At 35.3% G+C, this 12,766-nt stretch overlaps 1 protein-coding gene across 1 annotated transcript in view; it reads right to left on the bottom strand.

The window, feature by feature from the left end:
* Positions 1 to 12,766, bottom strand: part of LOC121431735 (long-chain-fatty-acid--CoA ligase 5-like) — a 44,800-nt gene that overhangs the window by 29,603 nt on the left and 2,431 nt on the right. Inside the window, exons 2-3 of the mRNA XM_041629423.1 lie at positions 6,370 to 6,601; positions 5,570 to 5,687 (exon numbers count right to left, since the gene is read on the bottom strand). Coding sequence (XP_041485357.1) covers positions 5,570 to 5,687; positions 6,370 to 6,543 — 292 coding nt within the window. The 5' untranslated portion in view covers positions 6,544 to 6,601. The remainder of the gene's footprint in view (positions 1 to 5,569; positions 5,688 to 6,369; positions 6,602 to 12,766) is intronic.

The raw sequence follows: 12,766 nt of genomic DNA, 5'->3' as shown, positions 1-12,766 counted from the left end.
TCCATAATTATTTCATTTATCATTTTTCATTTACAACCGATTTCAAAATTTGTATCAATCCGCTTTAATTTTGAGGTAATTTCGAGTTTATAATAAATCTTCACCATGCATCCCAATCAAGCCTAATTTTTCCTTAATATAAACTTCTTTCATAAATTTGGATGTACATTTGAGTGCTTTAAGTTTTTAAACTGTTGATGCATTATTTTCAGATATTTTTGAATTCATCTAATAATTATGTTAAATTACTAGAATTTTTCGAGAATACAAGGCTACTCAAATATGCTCTCCGTGAAACCTTTATTTTTGCAGTTTTTCCATAACTTTCTACACGATATTCAAATTTTTGCAATTTATTTCTCAAAACACTATTCTTTATACCAACTATTTCAACTTCAAGTAAAACTATATATAAGTTCATACTAAATGGTTTATTATGTCTCAAAATTTTACTGGAGTATTAATTGGTTATTGGACATTTCTTTAAAAAAAAGAATTGTTTATTTTCAATGTTGTTGCGGTTATGATTTACATCAAATATTTCACTGTTATGTTTATATATTATGTTTTTACTTTGTAAATCTTTCTCAATTCAGCCACTGGCTGCGATGAAATGATAATAAAACCTTCAATTCAATTCAATTCAATTCAATGAAACAGTGGTTTTAATCATACTAGTATTACTTTACCGTGAAAGAGATAGATAAAGGGAAAAAAAAGAGACGGAGGGGGGGGGGGGGCTGCCGTGAGGGCGGGACGGGGTTAGTTGAAGGTGTGTAACTTCTGGTAACGAGTATGGCACTCTTGTAAAACAATTTCGGATTTATGAGCACTATAAACACTGATAAAGTTACCAATGTTTATCATTGTTGAATGGCCGAATCATGAACCTAAATTCAATTAACAAATATATTTTCATCAAGTGGACTAATTATCATGATAATATCTAAAAATAGTGGTTCAAATTGATAACAAAGATAATATGTATTTTAAGGTGGCCAAAATTCATTGAGATAAAACTGTATTTAAACTCATAACAAATCGAACAAAAATAAATGCCATTTGAATGTCATTCGCATTTTCAATGTCTAGAACAGATGGTGCAAATAATGAACATACGTCATAATGACGTCAAATGTTTGCATACTTTATCATGACTATTAGTAGGCCCTATATTACAGTAGTGCGTCCCACAAAAAGTAAACCAGAGATAGAATTCATAATTATTAAATATGCTTTACTATACTTATGGTTAGAGTCACTGTGGCATCTCATCTTTAATTTGAGACCGAAGGCTTAGCAAACCGTTCACTCACGGCAGAAAACATACATAAATACTGAGGCGTATCCGAAACGATTTTCGCAGAAATTCACGAATGAATATGAATCCACTCTCATTTCATAGATCAGTGATATAGCACGTTCGTCGTATCTAGAACCAACCCTGTCCAGTTTTTCTCCACGTCCTAATTTAGACTTCAAAATTTCAAATTCGTCTTGATCATTAATACGTGATGAATTGTTCCTCTCATGTTAGGTATAAAAACAGAAGAATGGCAGAATTTCATGTAAATGAAATATCATGTAAAGGCGAAAGAAAATGAGAATCCTAATTTCCATTTTTTCTGGGACGCTGTGTATATTTATAGTGTAGTACGAACTTTTTGTTGGACCCGAACTCCATTCATTCTCAGCCACTCGTTAAACAGGGAATACATTTGAAAGTTCACGATAAGCAGATGGTTCCATGACATTTGCTCCGGCGACAATTGCTCTGCTGTAAATTCCACACACTAATGGAATTACCAACCTCAACCCTAAATTTAACACTATACCCTATCTTAAAGGGGAACAAATAGGCTTGTGTAGAAACAGAAAAATCAAAGAATAAGAATAAAGAATGTTTGAGAAAAATCGGACAAATAATGAGAAAGTTATGAGCATTTGAATATTGCAATCACTAATGCTATGGAGATCCTCCCATTGGCAATGCGACAAGGATGTGTGATGTCACTGATGAACAACTTTCCCTTTGGTGGACTATAAAATACCCTCAAAATGTCTCTTTTTGCTTTTTCTTACGATGATACAAACTCTTTATCCATTATGTATTCTTAAAAAATATGTATTACATGCCCTCATGTAGAAAGAACACATGATCTATGGGTAGATGTGATAAAAGAGGCAATTCAAGTGAAATATATACTAAAGTAATGGGGAGAGTTGTTCACAAGTGACATCACACATCTTTGTTGCATTGCCAATTTGCTATCTCCATAGCAATAGTGATCGCAATATTCAAATGCTCATAACTTTCTCATTATTTGTCCGATTTTTCTCAAACTTTTGTTGATCTATTTCTTTGATTTTTCTGTTTTCACACAAGCTATCTTGTTCCAATGGTTTCATTCTCCTTTAAACAAAACGCTAAAACCTATAAAACCCCATCGCTAACCTATATCCCTATACCCTACATCTTAAGACGAAATAAAGCCCGGAGCAACTGTCGCCGGTGCAAATGTCGTGTCACCCGCTTGGGGTGAGCCGCCATATACATCGTAGGTTCACGACACTTTACGTTGTTTGCTGTGTAAACATGGCAGCAGAAGTTCAAACATGAACACGTTTATGGAATGATTAATTGACCCGCGCTTATCATTGCCAGTATACAGGTATACGATGATTAATCATATTTTCAGTAACTGCAGACGTATTATATTAATAAAAGAATTAGAAAAAAGAACATCGGTAGCAAGATGAGCCAAATATGTCTGATATTTGTTTATTCTATTTTATTTTGTTGCTATTTTCAATTTATCATTTTCAAGGGGGTGATTCTAACTCGTTAGTATGTGACAAGGGGAATCTAGCAGGGAAAAGTACAAATCTCAAACAGTGGCGTAGCTACGGGGGGGGGGGGGGCTGGGGCATTGGCGGCGGAAGCCAAAAATTTTAGGAGGGGACAACCAAAAATTTTTTGACAAGCCAAAAAAAAAGGTTCTCAACCCAAAAATTTTAGGGGGGACGTAGGAAAATAAATTGACAAGCAAAAAAAAAAAAAAAAAAAAAAAAGGTCATCAACAAAAAATTTAGGGGGGGACCGTCCCCCCTCCTCAAATTTAGGGGGGACACGTCCCCCCCGCTTCCGCCGCCTATGGGCTGGGGGGGCACGTGCACCCCCCCCCCCTGAGATTTGGTGTGCCCCCCCCAAGTGCCCCCCAGAAAAATTGGCAGAGCAAGAAAAAAGAAAGAAAAGGGAGAAAGAAGAAAAGAAAAAAGGAAAAGGAGGACAGAAGAAAAAAAGAAGAGGAAAATAAGAGGAGGAAGACGAGTGAATGAAACAATGTGAGGGGAAGACTTGCAATTAAAAAACAAATTTTTCATGTCACTATATAAAATTTTTGCTTGCGCTTCGCGCCAGAATTGCCTGTTCGATTAGATTCATATCTTGCTCAATAGGCTGATATGGAGCAAGTTTTGAAGTCAATATACAAAACATATTTTAGCTCGGACATCGAGCTTTTATCATCTTTTTTCATTTACAAATTCAAGTGGTCTGTAAAATGTCCGTTTTATGGTCTACATATCAGCATTTTAAGCTCGCGCTGCGTGGTCACATTGTCTGATCAGATTTGCCAAGTTCATATTGTCTCCGTGTATTCCATAATGTTTTTTCAATTAAACAAATGTATTCAGAATGCCCAGATTCTAAGGTCTAAATCTAAAACATGTGCGATAGCCTGCATGTTCTTTATTTAAAATGTACTTAAATTATCCAGTTTCACATCAGAATATCAATAATTGTCTGCTCACGATTCACGATCGCATTATTAATGATACCCAATTGACTAAATCCTATTTATGATTTACAAAATATTAATAGAGTGTCCCGCTTTTAGGTCTAAAATCTCAATTTTCTTCCTCTCGCGCTTCGCGCTCGCATCAATTGTTAAGTTACATACCTATCCCATTTATTAAAAAAAAAATAGAATGACCAATTTTTAGGTCGTAATGTCAAAGAAAAAATTATCGCGGTTCGCGCTCGCATTATCTAAATATATTGGCGTTTGCAGTAACCATCTAGTTACATACGAATCTTGTTCAGGATCACACATAACATTGCCGCGAAAATTAAATTTTCAGGAAAAAAACATGACAGTTAAAAAAAATACGCTCGCGCTTCGCGCTCGCACTTTTTATAAGGCTTATGAGATTATTTCATGTTTATGTGGTTTTATAAGAATAAAACTAAGAAGTGACTGATCGGGGAAAATATAGGTGAAGATAATTTCGGGCCCCGTCCCCTATTGGCGAAAGTCGGATCCGCTCTTGTGACACATACACACACACCGGAAAAATGGCCGGTGCCCCCCCCCCTGAAAAAGCAAGGACCCCCCCAGTGCCCCCCCCCCGGAAAAAAATCCTAGCCACGCCACTGATCTCAAATCCACAATACTTTTGTGGGACGAGTGAATAACACTTGGGTATTGGTAATTAAGGGTCGAAACACACACTCTAAATTACAGGGATTTAAAATAAATCCTGATCGGCTGTGAAAAGGGACTAGTCGATTTTTGGATTTAGATTAAAATATTAAGGATTTATATTTAATCCACAAATGCTTGAAATTTAAATCTTTAAGATTTAAATCTAAATCTTTAAAATTTAAATCTAAATCCAAAACTGACTGGTCCCTTTTCACAGCCGATCAGGATTTATTTTAAATCCCTGTACTTTACAGTGCAAAGTTTGCAGATAATCCATAGAAAACAGATATGTCAAAAGCACTTATAAGGACCGAAAATGAACTCATATTCTAACCCAAATTAAAATCTATTACTCTCATCACTGCTCATTGGAATTTTTATTTCTAATAAGGAGCTGCAGCAAATTGCTAGATACACTCTAAAAAGATTGGGTAAAAGTGCTTCATGAGGGTAATCATGCGTCCAATCGTGGACCTACGAATAGGGGCACAGAACACGTTCATGAGGGACACTTTCCTTAGTTAAAAGGGGTTACTGATACGAAAATAGCACCTATAAGAAGGCAAAGGAGCACATGCAATACGGCAATAATAAGGGTCCTTCTCATGTATGAAAGGGGCACCGAATACGTTCGTGAGGGGCATTTTTCTTGAGTAAAAAGGGGCACTGATTAGAGAAAGAACACTTACAAGAAAGCAAGGGGGCACTTGCTCACACATAAAACGGGTCCTTCGCATATTAAACGAGTAAAGAACACGTTTGTGAGAGACATTTTTGTTTGAAAAAATTGGCACCGATACGAGAAAATAATGGCACTTGCAAAAACGGGTCCTTCTCAGCTGAAAGGGGCACAGAACACTCTAGAGAGGGGGCATTTTGGGGGTAACAATTGGCACTTATACGAGAAAATAATGGCACTTAATCGCAAACATCTAGGTCCTCATCAGGTGAAAGGGGTACAGTACCTGTTCGTTAGGGGGCATTTTTCATGAGGGCACTTTTTCAGTGATTCAAAGTGTGTGGAGGGCACTGTGCCCCCGTCCCCCCTAAGGATCGCCGCCCCTGGTTACTCGCCTACTTACTCGATAATTTTTGGCCTCTTTTGAAGGCATCATACACCGTGGATACCTCACTGTAGAATTGACTGGGTTTATAACAAGTCTCATTGATGTAAGATGTTACACGGATTCGCTCAGGCCCCTGGTAAAATATAAATATGAATGATATTAATATAAATTATAAAGAAAACTCGCTTGCTGAGCAAGAAGTTAAAGAGGTAGAAGAAGGGGAGAATTGATTGCGGCTCCTGCATAACTGGTAGTAAATATAGTAGCAGACGATTAAGGAGAAAGAAGGACAAGAGGAAGAAGAAGAAGAGGAAGAAGAAGGAGAAAAGGAAGAAGAAGAAGAAAAGAGAAGGAAGGAGAATGAGAAGGAGAAGAGGAAGAAGAAGAAGAAGAAAAGAGAAGGAAGTAGAAGTAGGAGAAGAAGAAGAAGAAGGCGAACAAGAAGAAAAAGAGGAAGAACTATAGAAGGGGAAGGTGATAGGAGGAGATTAACATCAGTATACAATAATACACTGGCATAAAAAAAACATATTTTATTTTGTTCACACATTCACAATATGCGCTGACTTCATTCATTAAAAAAATATAGGCCTACACAAACAACGTATTAGCTTGTTTCTGTTACCGATCGGGGGGGGGGGTGTTGATAAAAATGAGTAGATTTTTATTTTATTTTCCTTAATTTCGAAAGGAAAATCGCAAATATTGGAACATTTGACCTCTATTATTAAACGTGTCGGATTTTTTTTAAAAGAACACTTAAGCCCATTTGGGGACTCCTTCCCCTAAGAAAATGTAGGAAAAGCCTCCCTTACCGGTAATACTATGGATTGCTGCGAGAGATCAACGATGTTTCTGTCTGGTGAGGTATTCAACGCGGTAACACTGCTCAAAGCAGCACGATGCGGTAAGCATTTTACCGCGGTTGGAAGAGCGGTAAGCTTGGTGCTATGGCGGGCGGCATAGAGAAGGACGGACGATAGAGACATGTTGTAGAAACAAACTCCAAGTTTAAAGCACTTTATAGTTGTCAAGCTAACAAAACACCTGTGTGAAAATATAGAAAATATTAGAATCATAAAGCTAGTGTTCACTTCTGAACCCAACGCAGATTACAGTTCTGGATTGAGATATAGATGAGAGACTGGTTTCAGAATTCAGAGCTACAGAAGAGATTACATTTTATATTCCATATCAGTTTGCAGAGTTTATTTTATCTTCCTCTACAGATTAAAGTCACCATTAGACTTACTCATCATCTGTCACCATCAACTTATTTATAAATCATCATCTTCAATAAATGTATATGTGGTCGCATTTCATAAGTTGGGTATGCAAAAAGGGTGGCGTATGAACAATTTTCCACACGGTGCCATGGATAAATTGTTGCTACATCACAGCATCTTGACCAAATTTATTGAGTAAGATCTCATTTTAAAGCTAGAACTATAGGCTAAATATATTACTTTGAATTAGATCAATACAATATCAGGAACAAAAACTATAGCACATTAAGTTTGAAGTAACAGGGGTGGCGGAGCCGGTGGATGCGGTGAATGATAGAATATTAATTAAACTTAATTAACAACTTACTATAATATGTAATATGACTGTTATCCTCATATTTCTGGGTGTTTTAAAGCAGGGAACAACTAAATGTCAAAGAAATTTGATAATTTTGAAAATATGCAGCAATGAAATACATGTGTATGTCAGCTCTGATCTGCAACCTAATCAATTAGTAAACTGGAGAAATTTGGTTAATTATCTAATTTGTAATCTTAATTTTTAGTATAAATGTTGTGTATCATTGCAACAAACATTTCTACCCATGATGTTGTCATTTTGCCAAGCATAAACACAGTGACAGGTATTTTTGGGGCAAAAATGTTAAATTAAATACTGTTAATTAATTAGTGTAATTAATATGCATACATTAATAGATAATTATTCAATTTTTGGTACAGATTTAATTATTGATGTTTCAAGATTATAACTGCAAAATACTAGGGTGATCCAATGTTGCATTAACTTTTGACACCATTTTATGTGCAGCAGGTCCAATTTGAGAAAAACAAATTTCAAAATTCACATTTACATTGATGTCTATGCAATAATTAGCTGTTAATTGGTCATTTTAAGGAAAAATAAAGGTATTTGAGACTTCAAACTTTTTTCATTATTTAGAGAATGGTAATAGCTAGAACATATCAAAAAATAAAAATTTTGAAAATTTTTACCCTGTTCGCAAAATTGGACCACCTTATGACATGCGACCATATATGAACTGTACATCACATTGCTTTGTCTTCATTTAAGACTGGCTGAAAATAAATGTGCAATAGATCCGACAGCTACATAACACTCGGGTATTTTTAGCAATGGGGGGGGATGCAGACATCCCGATATTATTTTTCTAGTTGGGTATAACGTCGAGTCACACGACCTATACCTATCTTTTCTATGCTCTCCTTTTTTATATCCCTTTACTTCCTTCTTTTTCTCCACTCTCTTTTCGTTCAATCTTTTCATTCAGTGAAAAAATCATATAAGGGGGGGGGCGGGTCCCGGGTCGCCCCTTGCGTCCACCCTCCCCCGTGACCACTATCCAAAGCTCATTATCAATATAAATAATCTTTCTATATATGCTTAAAATAAAGATACACAAATTTGGATAATTGTTGATCGACAGAATGATGATAATATACTATCAACGCTGATAACGGATTAACCAGAATAACCCCACGCAGCAGAGGTAAAATATTATTTCATATCTTTCTGCAGGTATGTGGACGTTAAATTAAAATCAGCCGACACTTAATTTTTTTTTGTGTATTCCTATTTGGAATTTGCTCCTTAGTGTCTCTAAAAGCCGAACGGGCGGTGGGGTTCTTGCCCTTCCCCACCCGAGCACGGAGCACCTACCCATTGCCCGTTGTGTAAATGATGTTATCAAAGTCAAAGGCATCGCATAGTGAACTAAAAGACTCCCTAAATAATTCGTGAAGCAATCTTTATCGGCAAAACGTTTACCCTTGACAGAAGGGTAAAACCGTTCAACCCCCCCTAAAAAACACTTAAAGATTGTTTTGAACATAATTAGTAATGGGGGTAGGGCTGTGCCCCCCCCCCCCCTGTCGCAACCCCTGACTGCGTGAGGCTTGCCCGAAGTTGCCCTCTAAATCGCCCTACCATTGTGTAAAGTGTAAACACTGTAAATATTATCATCAACATGGTCAAAGTCATCACAAGGTGAACTCACTTCCTAAATATCATTATCATATCAATATCACTGACCAGAATTATTTGCTCTTTCATTACCGTCAAGCATAACAAAAATATGAAGATGTTTTGTTGTCAGCATATGTGATGAAAACTAAACTGACCTGATTTGGAAAAATAAAAATGAAGGGGAGTAGTTACAGTTTTCTGATACAAAATAAAATGTCAAATACAAGCTGGATTACTGTATGAATTGATCGGGTATTGTTTGCACGTAGATCATAAACAAAATGTTAAGCATTTCACCGGCCATGTTCAATTTCTAATGTCTTGACATATTGCTTAAGACTTAAAGAATTGTTGTTTATTTTTGTAAACATTTGTTTAAACTCTCTTTTTATCACAAAAGAAATCGTGAGTGAGGGACATCATTGACTGTCTCATTTGCATGTCAATGAGTTGTGCAAATATCACTGTTATGTGAAAAATAAGCGAAATTTTAATATTTCATAACTTTCTCATTTTATGTCCGATTTTGATGAAATTTTCGGCGTTATGCTCGTATGATTTTTCTCAGATTTATTTAAATCTACATTTTTCTGGGGTGGAATTAGCCTTTAAACAAAACGTTAAACATATGACCGGCAATGTTCAAATGACATATTGGATAAAACTTGAAAATTGTAGTTTATTTTTGTAAACATTTGTTTAAACTCTCTTTTTATAATGATAAAGAAAAACGGTTCACACAGTAAATATTTATATCCTACATTTGGAACAATTTTGTGTGTTTTGTCTATGAACAAGAAATTTTGATGTTTTTTTGTTTTGATGATTCTCTGTGCAATATATATATTTATGTAAATATTTTTAATCGTAAATATATTTCATACCATGGATATTTACCATTGTAAAACATTCACAATTCACTCATTATTTTTTATACTGCGAAACATGTAAACCATGATATTGAATATATATTTTTAAACAATGTTTACTCTATGACTTTACATTAGTTGTTTTGTACTTTAAACAAATGTGAAATTTCAAATAACCATGTTTTTTTTTAATAATATAACAACCATGCTTAATATATTGACGATTAAAATATGTTTCAAATCAAAAACAAAAACCATTTTTAAAACACTTGTTAAAACTTGAAGGTCACTCATCATGATCATAATGGTCACAGAGGCAGACACTATCTGTTGTTTTGTAAACCATATAGCAGTCGCGTATTGTGTCAATTGTATCTGTCGCCTTCTTATCCATCTTCTTATCTCTTTCCAATGTAATCATAATGATTATTTACAGTATTATTCCTTGACATTGAATGTCCTTCTCACACACGACAAAGTCAATGAAGACGCAAAGTTTGTGCTTCATGTGGGCTATGATGACACAATTACCATGGTTACACAGGTGAAGTCGACTTCAGACCAATCAAAGCCATTATGTTATTTCCAAGTATACCATCGCCTTCGGTCTGACTGGGCATAGTATCGTTGGTGTAAATGATCTAAACCTATTCATTATAGGCCCTATTTCTGTTCTTAAAGAAGAATGAAACCTTTGGAACAAGATAGCTTGCGTGAAAACAGAAAAATCAAAGAAACAGATCAACGAAAGTTTGAGAAAAATCGGACAAATAATGAGAAAGTTATGAGCATTTGAACATTGTGATCACTAATGCTATGGAGATCCTCACATTTGCAATGCGACAAAGATGTGTGATGTCACGTGTGATCAACTCTCCCCATTACTTTAGTATATATTTCACTTAAAATGCCTCTTTTATCACATCTATCAGTAGATCATGTGTTCTTTCTATATGAGGCCATGTAATACAGATTTTTAAATAATATGATGGATAAAGAGTTTGTATATCACCATAAGAAAAAGCAAAAAGGAACATTTCGGGGGTATTTAATAGTCCACCAAAGGGAAAGTTGTTCACATGTGAATCAGTTCAAAACCCTACTCAAAACCTACCTCTTGAATAGATGATTCACAGTTGTGGGTCGGTCAATTGGAGGTGCACAACAGTTTTGATTTTTGATCATGTTGATTACTAGTTGCATTAGCTGTGTCCTTTTCCCCTGCCACATTTTTTTCTTTCTTTTCTTTTAATTCCAAGTACAAACCATAAACAGAACACAATGCGCTGAGAAACACCAATAAGTGCCTTATAAATGTTATGTATCATTAACAGAAATCATCATATCATGCATACTGTATGTATACATATCAAAATCTGACTTCTGAGTCAGAAATATATAAGCAATGCTTGGTAACAAAAGTTTACAAAAATTTATACTTAAATGAGAACAGATCAGTTACTAATTATAAAACTACTAATTGTATAATTAATTCACTGATAATAAAACAATGACATGATAGTAGGCCTATCGAAATAATTAGTGGCACAATAGGAAACATACAGAAAATTGAGTGAAACAATAACAATAATGTATGTCTAAAACTATAAAATATAAGAGACCACATCCTTATAAGTAATAGCAACGTAATATCAATGTTATAGAGGAATAAGGAATTGTATATTACAATAAATAGCTTAAAAGTAAGGGTTATAATAGACAAAAACATAGGATTTATACTACCCGGAAAGAACTGAAGGGTATAGGAATATGGGTAATAAACATGAAAAGTTAGGAAAGATGAAAATATAAATATATGCTCGTAATAATTGTGTATGACAGCCAATGTGAGGTGGACATTGACGTAGTATCATATATTTTTAAAGGATAATTTGAAAGAAATTACTGAAACTGAATCTGGAAAATCATAGAATTGCCCACACATTGGCTATAAAACGCATGCAATCGTGTTGCAGGAGTGATGTGCTCTCTGAATAACGATTTTTGACAAAATTCTAGACAAAATATCAATTTTCTTGAAATTCAAAATACAGCGGCAAGCATGGGTGTCGATCACGGGGGGGATGGGGGGGATATATCCCCCCCCTATATTTCAAGTGGGGGGGATGGCCTGTATTATCATCCCCCCCAATAATTTAGGGTAGAAAAATTATAATAATGATGATGAAAAAATGAAAAGTTTGATCATGATGATTATAGTATGCCATCAATCAGTTTGTTTCCCTCGCAATTTGTGTATATTGTTATTAAATAAAAACATTCTTTTTCAGGACTATTAAACAGATGGGTGGAGGTTCAAGATGAAAAAGAATGAAATGTTTATGTATATGATATTTTTAACACATGACATAAAAGGACCCCAACGAAAATCAACTTTTTTGTTGATAGGATGTTCCATCCCACCAGTGGTGAATAAATTAATTCAAATAAATCATGAATAAAAGGGTGGCAAGATAAATAAAGGAATGACGGTAAGCCCGATGGCGCACGAGAAGCCACACAGGTTGTAATTTGTGCTAGTCTTTATTGGTCCGAATCTACATTTTATCATCATGCATTAAGAAGAATAAAGATATTGCCAGTCAGGTTAGATTTAAGAGAGAAGTTGTATACACAGAGCGTCGATCCTGGGTGGGGGGGGGGGGCAGGGGGCGATCGCCCCACCAATGAAAATATTGGGGGGCCAAACATATCGTTTTGCCCCCCCCCCCCCATAATTCCGCATGTGCAACTAGAAAATAAAATAAGATTGTAATGCTACACTGACATCAGCAAGCGAGATTGAGATACCAACTCGATTTTGATTTAAAATCGTGCTCAAAATGTCTGCTTTTCAGATTGGAATATAGAAATTTTCAGCTCGCGCTTCGCGCTCGCATCATGTACCAAAAACCCATACTTTTTATTGATTATATAGGTGAATGTAATGTCCCGTTTTCAATTCTAAACCTCAAAAGAACTTTGATTTTGCAATAATCTTTTGTTGGATATATATCTTCCATTAAAGTGTCCCTTTTTCCAGATCAAAATATCAAAATTTTCAGCTCGCGCTCGCATCTATTGTTCTTCTAGATATCCATCTTAATCATTG

This window comes from Lytechinus variegatus, chromosome 18, assembly GCF_018143015.1.
Source record: "Lytechinus variegatus isolate NC3 chromosome 18, Lvar_3.0, whole genome shotgun sequence".
Classification (NCBI taxonomy): Eukaryota; Metazoa; Echinodermata; class Echinoidea; order Temnopleuroida; family Toxopneustidae; genus Lytechinus; species Lytechinus variegatus.
The sequence above is the reverse complement of the archived record's forward strand: the minus strand, read 5'-3'. Positions and strand labels throughout refer to the sequence as shown.